Source organism: Garra rufa, chromosome 17, assembly GCF_049309525.1.
Source record: "Garra rufa chromosome 17, GarRuf1.0, whole genome shotgun sequence".
Taxonomy (NCBI): Eukaryota; Metazoa; Chordata; class Actinopteri; order Cypriniformes; family Cyprinidae; genus Garra; species Garra rufa.
In genome coordinates this window covers 2,418,599-2,438,674 of record NC_133377.1, presented here as the reverse complement: position 1 = coordinate 2,438,674, position 20,076 = coordinate 2,418,599, and the positions used below count along the sequence as shown (strand labels likewise).

General features: G+C 36.6%; 2 protein-coding genes across 2 annotated transcripts in view; both read right to left on the bottom strand.

The window, feature by feature from the left end:
* Window positions 1–1,131: 1,131 nt before the first annotated feature.
* ndufs5 (NADH:ubiquinone oxidoreductase subunit S5) lies at window positions 1,132–3,522 on the bottom strand. The gene is made up of 3 exons (XM_073822384.1): window positions 3,424–3,522; window positions 1,443–1,669; window positions 1,132–1,361 (listed from the first exon to the last, which is right to left on the bottom strand). Exons 2-3 carry the CDS (start codon window positions 1,656–1,658, stop codon window positions 1,257–1,259), a joined length of 321 nt encoding a protein of 106 aa, XP_073678485.1. The 5' UTR covers window positions 1,659–1,669; window positions 3,424–3,522; the 3' UTR covers window positions 1,132–1,256.
* A 1,600-nt stretch (window positions 3,523–5,122) lies between these two features.
* rnf19b (ring finger protein 19B) overlaps window positions 5,123–20,076 on the bottom strand; it is a 28,128-nt gene continuing 13,174 nt past the window's right edge. The window contains exons 3-10 of the mRNA XM_073821664.1: window positions 14,985–15,184; window positions 13,365–13,509; window positions 13,123–13,285; window positions 12,671–12,785; window positions 10,532–10,672; window positions 10,247–10,436; window positions 9,982–10,116; window positions 5,123–7,015 (exon numbers count right to left, since the gene is read on the bottom strand). Coding sequence (XP_073677765.1) covers window positions 6,595–7,015; window positions 9,982–10,116; window positions 10,247–10,436; window positions 10,532–10,672; window positions 12,671–12,785; window positions 13,123–13,285; window positions 13,365–13,509; window positions 14,985–15,184 — 1,510 coding nt within the window. The 3' untranslated portion in view covers window positions 5,123–6,594. The remainder of the gene's footprint in view (window positions 7,016–9,981; window positions 10,117–10,246; window positions 10,437–10,531; window positions 10,673–12,670; window positions 12,786–13,122; window positions 13,286–13,364; window positions 13,510–14,984; window positions 15,185–20,076) is intronic.

The window sequence follows — 20,076 nt, the reverse complement described above, 5'->3', positions numbered from 1 at the left end:
GACTTTTCATTAAGACCCTAAAGAATCATATGAACTTGTGGAAAATGGGCATCCGATGACCCCTTCAATATAGAGAGGACAAACATTCCTAAACTTTCTGAAGATACAATGTGTCAATTAACTGCACAATTACTAGAAACGCTTACCTTGGATATTAAACAATTTGCATACAAACATTTACAAGGTGTTTTCAACTCTGACCTTGAACCAATTCTGTGGAATGCCCCATACACGGGTTGCAGAACGACATAAAGTACTTAAATGAATAAATCAATATAAATACCAATTTCATTGTTTGCAAACAGTGATGACGTTTTTGTGGGCGGAGCCGATTTGGTGGCAGAAAATTAGTTTTTTCAAGTAGCAGTTTATGAAGGCCATGGAATAAAAGATTAAAAAAGGTAAATTTCTGACTTTATTCTCACAATTCTGATAAAAATGCATTCTCTCTTTTTCCCTTGGCTCCGAGTTTATAGCCCACACTTCTATCTTTTTTCCCTAAGAATTGACAAACTCGCTACTGTTGAGTTAAATCGAGTTATACAATTAAAACTAGGAGATATAAACGTGCATTTGCAAGAAAAAAGTCAGAATTGTAAGATAAATGTGTAAAATGTGTAAAATATGTCAAATGTTATTGGCTTAAATAGTATTTCATGCTGTAACTGTAGACCTAATACATATGTCCGCTATGAACTGCATGTGACCCTGGACCACAAAACCAGCCTTAAGGGTATATATTTTGATATTTATACATCATACATAATCTGAAAGCTGATAATTAAGCTTTCCATTAATGTATGGTTTGTCAGGATAGGACAATATTTAGTCCAGATACAACTATTTAAAAATCTGGAATCTGAGGGTGCACAAAAAAATCTAAATATTGAGAAAATCGCCTTTAAGGTTCTTAGCAATGCATACTACTAACCAAACATTTCAAAAAAAGTTTTGATATATTTACAGTAGGAAACTCACAAAATATCTTCATGGAACATGAACTTCATACCATAAAGATTTTTGGCATAGAATAATTTTGACCCATACAATGTATTGTTGGCTATTGCTACTTATTTGTTTTGTGGTCCAGGGTCACCTTTACACAAAAAATAACAGACAGTGTACAGACAATTACATAGAATCGCTATATTTATTTCTTGGACATTAAACAATGTTGATACAGCAATAACATTATAATACATAAGTGAGGAAGCAACTGTATAACAGTATGACTGTGCTGAAAGTGATTGCTGAATTCAGGGCTGGGCGTTCTCATTGCCTGTGTGTTGTGGAGGGGGCGTATAAGTTCCCTCTTTAATCAGCTTGTCCTTCTGCTTACGGATCTCATACAAGCGCCGTTGCTGTAAGGAGCAATAATAGCGTTAGTAACAAACCTCAAAGAGCCTCAAATACATAGTTTGAATATTTCCGAATGCGCTTACAGTCTTTTGGCGGTGCATGCACTCGTAGAAGTCTTCCAGCTCTAGTTTGCATTCCCTCTTGGCCCGGGTCTGGCCGATGCCGTGGGCGCACTCTATCCACTCCTTCTCAAAGGCATGGCAGCGAGTGACCCGCTTCTGTGGCTGTTCCCCGCTCTGAGCCAAGAGCCACCGGTCCAGATTAATACCCAGCCTTGACTGGATGTCAATGAACGGCATGATTCTTGGAACTGAGAAGAGAAATATTTCATGTAAAACAAATGCAATAATACAATCAAGCTTAAGAACACAGAACAAAGCAGTTATTCATTTTTAGATTAAATTATGCCTCAAGGTTTAGAAATTGCTAGTACTTTAAATAAAGGAAATAAGCAAAGTGGTCATATGCAAAACTTGTTTTTTATTGACATGTTGACAAGCCTAAATAATTTGTCTATTATTAAATTTACCTTCATGAAACCATATGACTATAATGATTATATTATCGACATATGGTTTTATGAAGATAAATCTAAAACTTTTTAAGACCTTTTTAAGAACAAGTAAAGAATATTTAAAGAGATTTTCATTTAAATTGTCAGTAATTACTTTCCCTTATGTCATTCCAAACCCCTTCTGAACAGAAATTAAGAAATATTTTTTAAGAAATCCTTTCCTTCCATAGACAGCAAGGGTCTTACCACATTCAAGGCCCAGAAAGATAGTATGGACATCCTTAAAATAGTCCATGTGATATTAGGCGGTTCAACTGTAATTATCTGTAAGTGTTTTTTGGTCCACAAAAAGTATTTTTGTAGCTTTGTAAAATATGGTTGAATCACTGGTGTCACATGGACTATTTTATTGATGTCCTAAGTATATTTCTGGGTCTTGAATGCGTCAGTTGCAATGCTGTCAGTGTCTATGCGGGGTTAGAAAGCTCTTGGACTTTATCAAAAATATCTCAATTTGTGTTCCAAAGACGAACGAAGGTCTTACGGGTTTGAAACGACATGAGGGTGAATAATTAATGACAGAATTTTCATTTTTGGGTGAACTATTCCATAAATTTAAGGTAACACAATATGTCAGCATGTTTTGTATTGGAATGCATTTTAATTTGAATGTATTTTAACAACAAATGGCTACCAAACAAGCCTCTATTAGTTTTAGTCATTTTACACACTGAATATGGAAATAACTATAACTTTTACAGTACATGTACATCTTCAGTATTTAAACTTTTTTCCTGTGCAAATGTCTAGTTTCTTAAATCAAAATACACTTACTTCAAAAGCAAAAAGACATGACATAAGAAGTCTTGTTTTCTTAGAAATTGAGAAAATTAACTGAGTTTATGATCAAAATCAGAACAAACGTTTGACAATGGGCTCATAAAAATGTTTAAAATACGTGTTTTAAACTCTTTGTGCGGTTTCTTAGATAAATAAATAAATAAATAAGAGGCTAATAATAATAATAATAATAACACCTATCTTTATTTTGGATCTCAAGTAAGTTAAATGTATATTGATTTTTCGATGTTTAAACATTTGTACTGGAAAACGATACGTTTTTTCCCCCACTTAATTTTAGACTTTCGGCTCCAATTTAAGACCTCTGAAGGCTTTAAATTGTGGAAGAGCCAATTAAGATAATTTTAAGACCCAGATAGAAATACAATAACGAGTTACTGTATTTGAATACCAGGATATATTAATTAACTCGTGTTAAAAGAGCGATCTGTCGGTTAAACTACGTTTTAAACTTTTGCACGCTGGCTTATTTTACATTATCCTTACACAATAAAACAGGTTGTGCTGATAATAGTAGTCTTGCTGCTGGCTAACTGGATAGCCTAACAGCAGGCCTTATAATCAGACAGCAGAATGCGTTTATTCTAACGTAAAGTACGTACAACGACAGGTTAACATTGGTGCTGGTACATTTATGTATAGTACATGAAAGATCCAAAAGCTTTCAAATTGTAAATACAAACACTGACCGTTCGGTTTAGAGTCACTTTAACCTTCCTCAGGCCCACAGTTCACACACGACCTCTCAGCTGCCGTAAAGCAGGCTTGTTTGCGCCACTGCTGCAAACATTCTGACATCGATGTCGGTAAAGTCTAGAAGGGATACAGCTAAGGCTACTGGGCATGCGCACATCAGTCTAACGTTATTTTTGTCACACTGTACAACAATAATACTTTTTTTGTATTATAGTAAGGGCTAAGTTTAGGGTTGGGGTAGGTGTAGACGTTAATAAAACACAATCTAATAGGTAGAACAATTAATTTCATTGTTAGTTTCCGGTCTGAGCTGTATACCCTCTAGCCACAACCATCGATGTCGCGTAAACACGGTAGAGGGCAGTGTTGCCATATTTTTTGAACTGAAGACAGAAGCGGTGTCATTTTGGTAAGATTTATATACTAATATATCTATATATTTATACATACATAATTAATTTAATAATATATTTAATATACTACTGTAGGGATAGGTTTTAGGTTTGTGTTTTCGTTGTTAGTCAGCCTACAGTAGTTTTAATGGTTTAGTATTTTTTGTAGTTTGGTATGTACTTTTGTCATCTTTATTCGTTTAAATAGAGAGTTTTTCTTAGGTTTTTGATGTGATATTTTATTCCATTTAACTAAAACGTTTTGAATAGTTTTTCAGTTAACACTAATAATTCTGCAATGAACCTAAAAGGTTTGTTGTAAGGTTTTAAAAATAACTATATACTCTACAAGTCAAGAGTTATTAAACAGTAAGATTTGTAACGCTTTTTGAAAAATTCTCTTCTGCTCACCAAGCCTGCTTTTATTTATTTACTGCAAAAGCAGTAATATTGTGAAATATTTGTATTATTTCAAATAACTGCTTTTTATTTGAATATATTTTAAGTAAATTATTCCTGATCAAAGCTACATTTTCTGAATTATTTCTCCAGTCTTCAGTGTAACATGATCCTTCAGAAATCATTCTAATATGCTTATTTGCTGTTCAAGAAACATTATTATTATTATAAATATTTACATAAGTTAAGTAATTTTTTTTCCATATTCTTTGATGAATAGAAAGATCAGCAGTTATCTAGCAATTTATATTTTTTTGTTTTTAAAAGAAATTATAGAAAGTAATACTTTTATTTAGCACGGATGCTTTAAATTGATCAGAAGTGATGATAAAGACATTTATTTTCATATAAATGTTGTTTTTCTGTACTTTCTATTCATCAAAGTAACCTGAAAAAATTCTACTCAGCTGTTTTCAACATAATAATAATACATGTTTTTCTGAGCTGAAGCAATGATGCTAAAAATCAGCTTTTTTAAATAAATACACATATAATCAAATAGAAAAGTTATTTTAAATAGTACAAATATTTCAGCTTTTGCTGTACTTTGGATCAAATAAATGTAGACTTGGTGAGCAGACGAGTCTTATTTAAAAACACTAAAAATCTTCTGACTGGTAGTGTGGATGCATCCAACTTTGACTTTGAATATTTACAGATGAATTTAGCAAATGCTTTCAGCCATTACTGAACTTGAGGGCCTTTTTAGTTTTGCGTTTTGGATTTTAAATTGGAATTATAATGTAATATTAATGATTTTTAAATTTCTAATATAGTATTATAGACTGTTATAGAAGCGTATCTGTATATATGCAAATTAAAGAGTCAGATAAGTCAAAAATTGCCACAAAGGAGGAAATGTTTATTTTCATGTTGATTCAAACACTCACAGCCAGTGCAGTTCTCTTTGTGGGGATGTACAAAAACAATGGCAGATTTAACACACCTTCTTTTTCAGCATATTGCTTATGTAACTAAATTTAATTAACACTCATTTCACCATAACCAGTTTAAAGTTCAAATTATCAAGTAGTTTTCACAATCCGCTCACAAACCTGAAAATATAAAAGCATCTTCACACAACCAAAAAAAAAAAAAAAAAGATGTGACAACCACAAATCCTTTTTTGTGATTACAAGACAAAGCTAATCCATCATTACACGTAAAAACCGACGATTCTCTTTCCGCAGCCGATTAATTATGAGATTCAGAAAGCATAGCATGTTAGGAATGCAAAACAATTACATCCAAAATTAAATAACAAAATCATGACTACACCATTCAAATGTTTCCAGAGAAGCTTCAAAAGAAAAAAGGAAGTGCATAAATATAAGCCTACAATGATAAATAGTGGGATAAAGTGCAGGAGTGCTCATCCATCCAACGCATCTCTCTTCTCCATCCATGCTAGCGGGAAAATGAACATAAAAAAATTGCAAAAACATTCAAAAGCTTTAAGAAAGAGCCCAAAAATCATAATTAAATAATATTACTAACAGCAGACATGCATGTGAATGGCAGTTCCATCCTTGATACTATATGACTTTAATACCCAGCAATAAAATCAACACTGGTAAACATCCACACGTACATCCATCTCTCACGTCTCAGCTCAAGAGGGCACAAACAGTGTTGTCAGTGAGTCACAGACAGTGTAAGGGATCGGAGTGCATGTGCTCTGTCTGTAAGGCAGGCAGTCAGTGATTCAAGTGAAACTGTCCGCTAGTGAATTTTGGATCAGTCTTCAGTTGCACTGACCTTACGCTCAATCTGAAGTGTGTGTGTATGTGTTCTTCTGTGCAAACCGGGCCGGCGCGACCAAAACAATACTAGCATGCGAACAAGCAAGCGGTGAATCTTACAATTTCCAGGTCGATTGAAAAAAAAAAAAAAACTAAGTAAAACAAACATACAAACAATACTGTAATGTGTCATCTATTTAGAAACCACTCGAAAGCCTCTCTTTCCATACATGTGCTTGGTGACATTTCACTTTGTAGCATTATTTGTTTGTTTGTTTTCGCAGGAAATTCTTCTGGCCGCGAGAGTACCGATTCAGCGCTTTTTTTTGCTCAAGGCATTTCCGCACCGAGAAGTAAACACCAACCAATGAATAACAGTATGAATTTCTGAAGAGGTAGAGGACCTGTCGGTGCCTGTAATAACCAGGCGGGACAGGCGAGCAGAGCGATGGAGTTCAGTTCCATGAGTTGTCTGGATGCCATTTAAGGTAATTATAAAAAGCAGCAAAATAACAGGTAAAGCGTCAGAAGCTCAGAAACGGTTGGCTTTGTGCAATGGCGAGAGTCCCTCTCACACGTACAGAATGACATTGTCGGGACAGTGCAGGCTGTCGGTGGGGTTCAAGGCTCTGCAGGTGGTCTGCGGCGGGGGCGCGGCGTGGCAGCTTTTGGGACGGGGGGAGTCGCAGTCGTCGGACGTGAGCTCCGCGATGTCGTCCGACTGCGTGTCGGACATCTCTAGGTCGCTGCGGATGCTTTCCGGCTGAGCGAGGGTGACGTCTCGGAGACCCTCTCTGAGTGACATCCCTGGGGAAAGGGCCAGAGGGGAATCCATGACCACCCCGCTCCTGCGGGAGCTGCAGTCCTGAGGCTCCTCCCCTGAGCCGGGGGCCATGGCGGTGGTGGGCGGAGCCAGGTCCTCTTCAGTGGTTAGACACAGATGGCTCGGTTTGGTTTCAATGTCCACTTGGATCTCAAGGTTGGTGCCCTCTCTGAAACACAACAGAACAGAAAATGTGAGACAAATTATTACTCATTATTTTCATGTTATGGTAAAAACCATGGGCGTTTCCTCTGTGGAGGCAAGGGAGGCAGTGTCTCCTCAAAATATTGGATGAGAAATAAATCTGTAGTACAAAATAAAACAACGCCAATATTACAAATATAACATTAAACAAAATGTATAAATCACTCAGTTTTATAAAGAACAATGACACCAGCAGTCCCATCTCTCTTGCCTCCCCTGAGCCCATTGAGTTTTAAAGGAGTAGTTCACTTTCATGTCTTTCTTTCTTCAGTCCTAAGAAAATTATGTTTTTTGAGGAAAACATTTCAGGATTTCTCTCCATATAATGGACTTCTATGGTGCCCCCGAGTTTAAACTTCCAAAATGCAGTTTCAAAGGGCTCTAAAGGATCACAGCCAAGGAAAGAAGGGTTTTATATAGTGAAATGATTGGTTATTTTCTAAAAAAATTTATATACTTTTTAAACTAAGATGCTCGTCTTGTCTAGCTATGTGTGTACTCTGTGTAGATGTTAGATGTAAAATGTAAATGTTAATAACCGATCGTTTCGCTAGATAAGACCCTTCTTCCTCGGCTGGGATCATTTAGAGCCCTTTGAAGCTGCATTTAAACTGCATTTTGGAAGTTCAAACTCAGGGCACCATAGAAGTCCATTATATGGAGAGAAATCCTGAAATGTTTTCCTCAAAAAAAAAAATAATTTCTTTACGACTGAAGAAAGAAAGACATAAACATCTTGGATGACAAGGGGGTGAGTACATTATCTGTAAATCTTTGTTCTGAAAGTGAACTACTCCTTTAAAAAAACTCATGTGAGACGAGGCAATGCCTCCATCATGATATGACTGGTTATGATTGGTTCATGCGATAAATCCCGACTGTGTTTGTGCACGTTCCGTGTCTGAATTAACAATATAATGACGGTAATGGAAAGACTAATTAAAAAAGTAAGTAAACAACTCACACACTTAGATATAACCACTTTGTTACTTCAAAATAAGACTAAAATAGCCTGAAAACATGATCTGTGGGAGGTTTCAGTGAGTAATCAGCTTGGTGAAGTTTAAAGTACATCTCTGTGTCTGTGACCAATATTTACCAAGCTTTGATGACTGATGATTCAAACAATTAAAAAATATCAGCTATCAAAAAGAATAGCTGAACATAAGTTCACAAATAAAATATATTGTTTAAATTGTTACTGCATTGAGTTATGATTTTGGAATAAATATAAATTGCTTAAAAACACTAACTTGTTGAGATTCATACTTGGCTTTAGTAAACTGAATATTGATTACATAAAAAAAAAACATAAAATTGAATGTTTAAATGTTTTTTTTTTTCTTTTCTAATAGTCTAAGTAATGTTTATTAAACCATATTAAAGAAAATATGGCTGGGACATGAATTTACATTTGAGTAAAAAAAAACTAAACAAAAACAGAAAGTCAACGCACACCACTGCTAAAAATATTAATGGGCAATTTTCAAATGATGTAGTATTTGGTAATACTGTATTTTACAGTTTCCTTGTTACACGTTGCATGTACTTATTATAGTAATAACAGTCAATTATGCATAATTACATCAACCAAACCCTAAACAGGTAAGTGTATGTTGTTTATTAATATTACTCAGTACTTTAATGTATAATTACACTTAACAAAGACACCTTCAATTAAAGTGCAACCTAATATTTACAGTCAAACCAAAACTTATTGAGACATCAGATATCATTTTTGATATTTTTTTTACTAGAGGGTGCAGGACACTATAGTTAATTTATGCAAGTGAGGATAGCAAAATAAAGTAGCATAAAAATAAAATAAAAATAAAGCACTGTGACATATTATATCCAAAAATTCTTCATACAGTGGACTATCAGTAAAACTGATAAAAATTTGGGACCAAAAATTAGATTTGACACTTTAACCTGACCATGCTTAACCAAGCTGCAAGGTGTCTGAATAAATTTTGGTTTGACTGCAATTAATTTGTGATTATCAAAATGATTTTGTTCTGACACATTTTAGTTCTTGTCATATTTTACTACCATTTTCTAAACTAAAGCAAATAAACTGTGATAATGTGAGAAAGTTTAAAGGTGTCTGAATACATTTTGGTTTGACTGTAAATTGTAATTATCAAGATGAATTTGTTCTGACACATTTTAGTTCTTGTCATATTTTAATACCATTTTCTAAACTATAGTGAATAAACTGTGATAATGTGAGAAATGTTAAAGGTGTCTGAATAAATTTAGGTTTGACTGTATGTATGAATAAATAAATCCAATATTTATGTCATGATATACGTCTAAATAAATAAAAATGCTAAAAACTAAAATCAGTCATTTTAAATGTGAATTTAGTCATCACAATATTATAATGTACAGTATGAAAAATGGATAATGATTTTGAGATACATTGTTTTAAAAGATCGACGTTATGTAAGCATTAGAAGACAGCAAATGTAATCTAATCTAGTAAGTTTTTTTTAAGAAATTGATTTATATTTATATTTAATCTTTTAAATAAATGCTGTTCTTTTGAACTTTCTTCGTATCACTAAAACAAAACCCTGAAATAAAAATGTATCAATACTGATAATAAAAATAAATATTTCGAGCAGCAAATCAGCATATTAGAATGATTTCTTAAGGATCATGTGACACTGAAGACTGGAGTAATAAAGCTGAGAACTTTTTTGCAATCAAAATAATTAATTACATTTTAAATATATTAAAAGAAAAAAAAACAGTTATTTAGAATTGTAATAACATTTCACAACATTACTGTTTTATCTGATCAAATAAATCCAGCCTTGGTGAGCATAAGAGTCTTCTTTCAAAAACAAACCAACCCTAAACTTTTGAACTGTACTGTGCATTTATTCATTAACCAGTTGCTTTAATTAAAAGTGATTCACACACCTGTCAGGTAAGGTGTAAGAGGAAGTGATTGATCCTGCCATGCCCCTAGTGCTGGCACAGTCACTGGCCGCTCCCAAGCTGCCCGTCTCCCTTCCAGCAGCTTCCTTTCCCAGCTCCGTTGCCTGCACCTCCAGCCTGAAACATAAACATGTTTCCATTAAACAAGAACCCGGCCCATATTTACAGTATAGCTCTTGTGTATTTACCATACAGTATACAAAATAACTCAGCATGATTACTCCTGACATCCTACATGCCCTCGTACCTGCTGTATTTTCCTGTCCTTGCACCAAGCGCTCCTCCTGCGAGTGTGTTGAAGTGGGGCGTGTCTCCCAGACCCCCTGGTGCGACGGATAGGCCCTCGCTGGGAGAGGTGGTGCTGAGGCCGCTGGCTCCTCCCTCCAAACTGCTCTCACCCAAGCTGGGAGACTTCAGCGCTCGCCATGCATCAGCAACTACAGAGAGTAAGTGTCAGATTGATGGTTCAATACAATAATCAGCACGGCCAAGGTTTTTTTTTTCCGATGATACACTTGATCAATCATCTTACCTGTTATAGGGCCGTCATCATCGTCAAAGTCAATCCTAACACCCCGGCCTTTCCCCCGGCTCACCCCGCAGCCCCCGCCACGGCACAGAGAGATAGGCACAACACCATAAACATATGCCAACATGATGGGGACGCCGATGCCTGTAGGAAAGAGATATGGAGGTATAGTCAATCTCAGGGCTTGAAAAGTGAGTTAAAAGGATAGTTCAGCCAAAAATGAAAATTCTGTCATTAATTATTCACCCTCATGTCGTTCCAAACTCATAAGACTTTTGTTCATCTTCAGAAGACAAATTAAGATATTTTTGATGAAATCCAAAAGCTTTCTGACCCGGCATAGACAGTAACACAACTGACATGTTCAAGGCCGAGAAAGGTAGTAAGGATATCGTTGAAATAGTCCATGTGACATCAGTGGTTTAACCGTATCATTTTTCGAAACTATGAGAATTTTTGGTGTGCAAAGAAAACCAAAATTTTGTTTTATTCAACAATTTCTTCTTTTCAATGATAGTTAGAACCACTGATGTCACATGGACTATTTTACAATGTCCTTACAACCTTTCTGAGCCTTGAACGTGTCAGATGCATCACTGTCTATGTCAGAAGTCAGAAAGCTCTTGGATTTCATAAAAAATATCTTAATTTGTGTTCTGAAGATGAATTATGAGTAATTAATGACAGAATTTTCATTTTTGGGTGAACTATCCCTTTAAAGTGAGTTTGTTAGATTTCTGAAGGATCATGTGACACTGAAGACGTACTTAAAAATTCACGTTTGTCATCACAGGAATAAATGACATTTTAAAATGTATAGAAAACAATGACAAATTCTTATCACTTTTCACAATATTACATATCTTGCTGCATTTTGGTGACCTTAAGAGATGCTGTCTTTAAAAACCTTAATAAAAAGTCTTGTATTTAATTACAAACTTTTGACTAGTACTGTAAATTAACATTTTAGCATATTATAATATAATTATAATATATTAATGAGTTAAATACGTTTAGTGTATAGATGGATCATATCAATAATGCTGTGACAGACTCAAGATTAAATTTTGTGTTTCATTTTCTCACAATTTCCATACATTGTACTTCACAGGAAGTCGCGGATGCCACTGAGGCTAAATGCAGAAGCAATTGTCTATTATAGTCCATTATAATGAACAGGAACTGAAGCTTAAGCTCCAAAAAGGATGTAAAAGCACCAAAAGAGTATCATAAAACATTATTATTGTACATCCTCCAAAGCCATATGATAGCTTTGTTTGTCAAACAGACAGAAACTGACTTCACTGAGACATTGAGTTGAACCAGAAATTTTTTTATCATGTATCTGATATCTGAAATGTATCTGATTCATGAACATGGCTAGAATATTCACCTTTTGTTAAGCAGAATAGAGAAAGTCGGGTCAAAAACAGCATGATTAAGAATAAAGTCACAAATCCGCAGCAAAAAATATTTTCAAGTGAGCTATAACTATTCTCTAAATCATTTAATTGTAGTAACACATACACTACCAGTCAAACATTTTTGGTGAGTAGGATTTTTGTTGATGTTATTTCAAAGAACTCTCTTCTGCTCACCAAGCCTGTATTTATTTAATCCAAAATACAGCAAAAGCAGGATGTTTTTAGAATGATTTTTGAAGGATTATGTGACTGGAGTAAAGATGCTAAAAAATCAGCTTTGAAATCACAGGAATAAGTAACATTTTCAAATATTTTCAAATAGAAAACAGCTATTTTAAATAGTAGAAATGATTCAAAATTGTACAGTTTTTGCTGTACTTTGGATCAAATGAATGCAGAAAAAATTACTGTCCAAAAATGTTTGACTGGTAATGTATAAAAGTGTTGTTACATTAGTACAATTTTCCAGACAAGAGGTCCATTGTTTATTGTTATTAGTGAAGCGATATAAGCCCAGCTGACACAGAAGTCACTTTCAAACCAACCAGAATCTGGATTCCCACTGAAATCACTAGTTTTTACCTTTGAAACATTAACATTACCATCTTGTGAGGACAAATTCTTTTCAGCATTCTTCATTTGTAAATTGCTTTGAATAAAAGCATCTGCTAAACGAATAGATGTAAATTTGAATGTAAATTATTCCAGGAATACTCACCGACGCTGACAGCAGCGATGACTGGAGCTGTGATGATTGACAGAGCCACACCACCAGTGATAGCGAGATTCCTCCTATGATGAGACGTTTTCTTGCCCTCATAGTGCGAGTGGATCTGTGGCAAACATCAGCTGTGTTATAAATGTGCTTTTATCTGCTAAAATCAAAGATTGGCATCCTAAAGCTTCAAAATCAGAATCGAATCTTTGAAACAGAACAAAATCTCTTTGTAGCACTGGAATGATGCTTAAAGCCCACTCTGTATCCTACACCAGGAAGTCATTTTCTAGAATTATCAAAAGCAATTAGGCTGGTTGAGCAACGTGGCTGACGAGAGGGAAATTCCCAAGGCTTTTTAAGGATATTCTGTTCCTGATTGCAGGTGATAACGGTTTCCGTATTAGCCTAAACTGTAACGCTGTAGGGAAAGGTGTGATATTGGCATTCCGCACCTTGCGTCCGATGTAAACAGGAATGCCGATAACCATAGCAGGAACTGCGATGCCAGCAATTAAAGTGATGCCCACCGGTGCACCAATCAATGTGCCCAGCTGCCACAGAATCTTCTTCTTGCGACTCCATGGCTTCTTTCCCCAGAACGTACAACCTGATGGACTGAGAAGACACGGAATATTATTATTTTTCGATTCAAGCAAGTAGTTTGAGTTCCTATTGATGTGTAAGCAGAAGGTACCTGAGGTAGTGCAGGTCTGAAATCTCCTTCATACAGAGCCAGCAGAACTCACAGCCACACACGGCACAGGTCATGTGATTACAGCTGCCGTCGTTCATCTTGATGATGTAGGCACCGCATCGGGGGCAAGGCTTGATGTCATCAGCTGAGTGGGGATTAGAGGGCTGGGAGTTAGAATTTGTACAGGCAGACAGTATCTGCTGTAAACAATGTGTGCTGAGGAAGCGCTTTCTGAATGCCAGACAGGGAATAAGAGACGTTAGCAGACTCCTGCTGGAATTCAGAAGAGGGACTAGAGAGAGCTCAAGGAGGAGGAGGAGAGAGCGCAGTCCTTTAGGGAAAGAGAAACTTCAATAATCTGCAGTGAACAAGTGCACAAAATGAAAGTGCTCAAGGGGGAAGCACACAGCAAATCAAATGATACGAGTGGCTGATGACACTCTGAAACACAGTAAACCGGATAGACAGCACACTGGAGATTTGACAGTTTATTTTTATCCACTAATTTGTGATAGTCTTTTTCGAAGTGATAAACACTTTGCGATATGTACTTAACAGAGTAAACAGTCAAGGACTAATACACTATAGCCCTGCAGCACAATATATTTCTACATTTTCTGAATAAAAATGTGAATGGCGCTTGTGCAAAACATGATCCAGTGAGCCGGGTGGTTTATAGGGTGCATTATAGGGTATTCTGGTTGGTTACCAGGGCATTGCTATGAAGTTACTAAGATGTTCTGATTGTTTTTTTACTGTGTAGCAGCTAAGATGATCGGGTGGTAGTTAAGGTAGTTTGGGTGGTTTCTAGGGTGTTGCTAGGTGGTTGCTAGGGTATTCTGGTTGGTTACCAGGGCATTGCTATGAAGTTACTAAGGTGTTCTGAGTGTTTTTTGTTAGGTAGCTGCTAAGATGATCAAGCTGTTTTTTTGGGTGTTCTTAGGTGGTTGTTAAGGTAATTCGGGTGGTTTCTAGGGTGTTGCTAGGTGGTTGCTAGGGTGTCCTAGTTGGTTACCAGGGCATTGCTATGAAGTTACTAAGGTGTTCTAAATGTGTTTTTCGCTAGGTAGCTGCTGAAATGATCAAGCGGTTTTCTTGGGTGTTCTTAGACGGTTCCTAAGATAGTTCAATGGTTTCTAGGGTGTTGCTAGGTGGTTAGCTAGGGTATTCTAGTTGGTTACTAGGGCATTGCTATGAAGTTACTATGGTTCTGAGTTTTTTTTTTTTTTGCTAGGTAGCTGCTACAATGATCAGGCTGTTTTTTGGGTGTTCTTAGGTGGTTAAGGTAATTCGGGTGGTTTCTAGAGTGCTGTTAGATGGTTGCTATGGCGTTCTTGGTGGTTCACAGGGTGTTACTAGGTGGTTGCTACAGCATTCTGGGTGGTTACTAAACCACTGATATCCAGTTGCTAAGGTGTTTTGATTCATTTTTTTGTTGCTATGTGCTTGGGTGTTCAGGGTGGTTTCTAGGGAAATCTAAGAGGTTTCTAGGGCATTGCTAGGTTTTGCTAAGGTGATTTCGGTGGTTTCTAGGACAAAGAGCCTAACCCCAAATGATATTACAGTCTCTATCTGTTTATGAGACTGAAAATAGTTGATGACTGTTGGTTTAACACTCACCATGTCCCTGCTCGGCCGTGTAGCTGGGTGAATGGTTACTGTGCGTTCTCAAGGACAGCGCCCTCTGCTGGCGGGCAGAGTCACAGGTCTGGTTAGGATGCCAAACTTGCTTGCAGTGGTAACAGAACTCAGCACCACACCCTTCTCTCCGACACACCAGCCTGGGGCAGCTGGCACATCCAGAGGCGATGACTGCAAACCTGGCAGGAGAACAATACAAACCAGGTCATCAGACTCTCCCAGAAAATCTATAATTTAGGTAATATGAGATATCATTATATGTAGTCGTGTGCAATCTACTCTTACAGAAGTACATGGTACAGAGGTGGTATCAGACGGTAATAGTAGGGTGCTTTCGTCGGCACCGACAGCCTTGTGGGCAAATGCGCCAACAAATACCGCCGGTTTGCTACGGGCGTCCCAAGTTCGAATCCCAGCTCATTGGTATTTCTATGGTACTTTAAATGGAACCCCAGGTATTACGACTTCTAAAGTTCTCTCCACTGATGCCTCTCAGGCTTTTAGTAGACCACAGCTACTAAAAGAGCTTACAAACAGCAGAGACAAAAAACACTAGATGCCATCCTGGCAGGATGTAAACATGTCAACGTTTGTCATGATGCCACGGCCACTTAAGGAGTTTCTCAGTGTGAATTTCACTCAATACCCGGGAGCGTTTAGACTCCTTGTGGGGGAAAAAAAAACTATTGTATGGCATTTGAGTCAAGCCTATTATATCCATCGCTACCTGAAAGCTCTTTTAGTAGCTGAGGTCATTGTATCAGTATTTTCTTTTCCGAGTTGTGTTGTGGTAAAAATAGCAACAGCTACCACCAAATAGCTCACCGAGTGCAACCATTTCACTTCATCAAAATAATGGCGCCCCCATAGTCCAAAATATGTCTAAAACGATATGAACATATATTTTTAAACAACATAAAACTTTCATGGGTTTTCTACCACATATTTCAGTAATAGACATCATTTACGTTATATATTACGCCATACAAGTTTTAACACCCGGGGTTTCCTTTAAAATGGTAGTGTCCAATTGTAAAATCATAATATTTTATGTAAATGTGTCTGTGCAATACATGTCCCATATCAATATTTTTAGATATTGTTTTTCAATTACACCATCTCTAAGGACTTACCCATGATTACACCCACAGATAATGTTTAATAAGACTGATATTACAGAAATGGCCCCCAAAGTAATCACATACACCAAGATATGGGTGTGTTTTTACTTACTCAGATTCTTTGTAATGTCAAATTCCTTTTAAAGTCAAGAAAAACACTAGCAGGTACAGACGCTACTACATTATGGAAACTGAGAGGGAGGATTTATTGCCATCAGATTGTTCCTGCCCTGAGAGTTTCCAAGTATTCCAGTAGCATTTTATTACTTTCCTAAGAAATTTACTTGCCTGCATAATTCTGCTTCAGACCTCAGAACAACTACACAATAAGCACGATTAACAATCTATTTAAAATATTTAAAACATTTTTTAATGATTGTATGGCTGAACAAACACTGGCAGTAGATCAACTGGGTGGGTGGGTTTTTCCAGTGAAAGAGAAAGCTGATTTCTCCCTTCGAATCAAAATAAAACCTGATCCAACGTCCCAGTCTAGCATTAGCTTATGCGTGACAAAAACAATCCTTTTAAATTTAAGCACATGTTTTGACCTGTTGGCCGAAGTTAAAGCAGGTTCTGAGGAAAACATTCCTCCTCCAGCCGACACCTCATTAATCAGCTCGGTTGCAATGGAGAAGTGTAATGTCCTATACAAAGAGCTTCCAATTACCTGCAAGTACTAGCACACACACTCCCTACATGTAGAGTCAAGCCGAAACCGACCTCATTACACATGATTATGGTATCCCAGAACACTCAGAGCTCACTAGGATTAAAGACAATGAAATCAACACTCTAATTTGAAGCTCACAAAGACACCGTGGCATGCACACACGGTCAAGTGAGTAGCCAATGATTGTCTTAATCAAATACCAGCCTCAGTTACCCATAGCAACTCTACCTCTGCGCCGCATCTCAGTTGCCATAGGAACTTATCACTGAGGGAGAGAGAAACAAGCTGTTCCTTTCTCCCATTGGCAGCTTTGGACTTTCAATCAAGCTGAAGCAAGGTTGGGGGGCTGATGGGTAATAAGCAGCAGCAACATGGACTGGAACTGATACTCAGGCTGCGGCAGAAAAATATAAGGGGGGAGCTTTTCCGTCAGCAGTACAAGTGTGTTTTTATCACCTAAGGTGGGAGATTCCTATAAGCAAATGAACCTGGGTGAACCTTAATGTGTCCTACAACAAAAAAAGTGTCACTTTCATTTAATAACCACATATGATGTAAACAGTGTGATCTCTAACGGACAAAATTGCCTTTTTGAAAAAATTCCCAGACCATCTGAAAACCCCTTATCACCAGTCGTGGGCTTGATAGGAAGTAGCTGTGAGTCAAACATGCAGAGACGCAGACAAAATCACGTACCTTGAATGTAGGTCACTGGCGCAGCATTATGATTGACAAACCTTGGATAAGTTGTAAAAGGCCTCTAAAAGTAAATCGCACTCTCTCAGAATGACACATCAGCTAAACTAGGCTTCCCACACGAACGCAAGTTTTCCTTATAACTGTCCAAATGCCTCCTACACTTGTCGAAGCACACTGAACAAACAGAAACTGTTAAATGCATCCTTTTAGTTCTACTGAATCTGACAAAGATCTGAAACAAGTATATTAAGAAGCACTATTTGGTATGTGGATGCTCAAAAACCACACCCTTGTTAAGATATCAGTTTCAAAACCATTGAATTTAATAAAGAGCTGGTTCTTTCCTAAAGGCTAACATTCTCTTTGTTTTTCAAATGTGAACCTGGACCATTTTTATGCCAAAATTCATTAGGATATTCAGAAAGGATCATGTTCCATGAAGATATTTTGTAAATTTCCTACCGTAAATATATTAAAACGTAATTTTTTATTAGTAATATGCATTGCTAAGAACCTCACTTGGACCACTTTTTCTCAATATTTAGATTTTTTTGCACCCTCAGATTCCAGATATTCAAATTGTTGTATCTTAACACAGCATTAATCATTGAAAAGCTTATTTATTCAGCTTTTTAGATGATGCATGACTGGTTTTGTGGTTTAGGGTCACAAATAGATGTTGGAAGATTGCTGGATTTGCTCCCATTCAGATTTGAGAACATGCAGTTAGAAACTAGAATCTCTCAACCAACGTTTGGGCAATTTTAGGATGCCTACACAGTAGATAGTGTTGCATTTACATGTGAATGCGTAAGCTCTGCGTTGAGGGTGTGGGAAGAGCTGTGTTAGGCTGAAGTCAAGAGGGAATACAGGAAATTGGTTTTCCGAAAGCTGGAGCCGACTCTGAAATTCTCATTGGTCGATGGACGCTTACGTCAGTCTTAAGGGGAGCGCAGTTCAGACTCAAAACATGAGCTCAGTGGAGTGTCTCTTGCCTCAAGTGCCAGAGATCACAAATTTGAAGAACACAAAAATTTAGTTTTCATGTAGCCAAAAACTGAAAGCGAAAATAAAGATTGCATAATTAAATTGCGTAATTGCGTAACTGATCTCAGTCTGCTGTTCAAGGTGTTTTGTTCTCGTTTTAGGGAGATCAGCTTATCAGCTCAATAAACCAGTAGTAGTAGAGTTTTTTAGCGATAAGCCACCTCTCAATATTTCACAAGGCTGGGTAAAAAATTCTTGATTTTTATTGATTCTCATTTTTACGAAACAATATTGATTCTTAAATCCCAAGAATCAATAAAGCCTGTTTTCAGTTAGTGAACGGAACACTGTAGTGCGCCTCCCATCTAATAAATCGCAATAAGCTTTGTGCTTTGTTACTTTTGATATGAAACAAAGTCTCAGATTAAATTCTGTCCATTTTATTACATTATTCAAACAATAAATACTGTTTTGGCACTGTTTATTGTGATGTGACAGATCACTGTAGCGCCTCAGTTCAAGAGAAGCAGCAACACAAACTGATCATCTCCGCTTTAATACCACTTTCAGATTGAAGTAAACATTTACATTTATTTATTTAGAAGACACTTCCAAAGCGACTTACAATTAGGGAACATGAATGAATCCAAAGGTATTTTAAAAGAAAGAGTACAAATTACCGAAATCTGTATCCTGTCTCACGTCAATTTTACAGCTTGTAAACAATGTCACATAATGTCACATTTACCTCAGAACAAAAACATATTTGGTGACCACAAACTCATTAGTCAGCTAGAAAAATGAACTCCAGAGCAGCATTTTGCTAAATATATGCACCATATGACTGTTTTTCTATGTTTAATTATTGTTTGAATAAATTTGTCAAGTTTTTCTTTTTTCTTTAAAAAAAAAAACAATTAAAATAGAAAAATAATTATGTAATTGTAACTTTGTTATTATAAAAACACATTGAGTGTAGGGATGCTCATATTGACCGTTTAACCGTTAACCGACAGTAAGAATTTTAACCGATTATTACTATCAGTTAAACGGTTTAAAAGGTTTTTTTTCTATTCTTTTTTTTTTACGTTTGCTGCATGGTGAAAGAAATAATGCTATTTGTAAGTTATCTGTTTACTCACGCGCGCGTGTGTTGATGCGCCTGTATATGCAACTCAATGGCAAGTGGCATTACTGGGTTATCAGAGAGTGAATCCGTGAGTGAATGTATTCAAATTCTGAATGAATTATAGTCTAGAAAGTGCGCAATAGGCGCTCCCGTTACAATCACTGGAAAGCTGTCACTCATCCTAGAGTAGTTCATCGCAATCTCATAAAGTTATTAAAAAGTAATAAAGTAACCTTTACACTGCACAATTAATCTCTTATTTATATAATGCCAACACTTTCTTTGTTTTAATAAGAGAGTTCGCGAAAGTGTAGAAATCAGCAAAACTGAAACCGGCACTTTGGTTGGTGAGTGGATTGTAACATAGCCTCCTCTGATTGGCCACAGTGATAATCAAATCAACATACATGTCTGTGATTGGCTATTGCTGAACGCTGTAAAACACGCGCTTCTCCACACGCA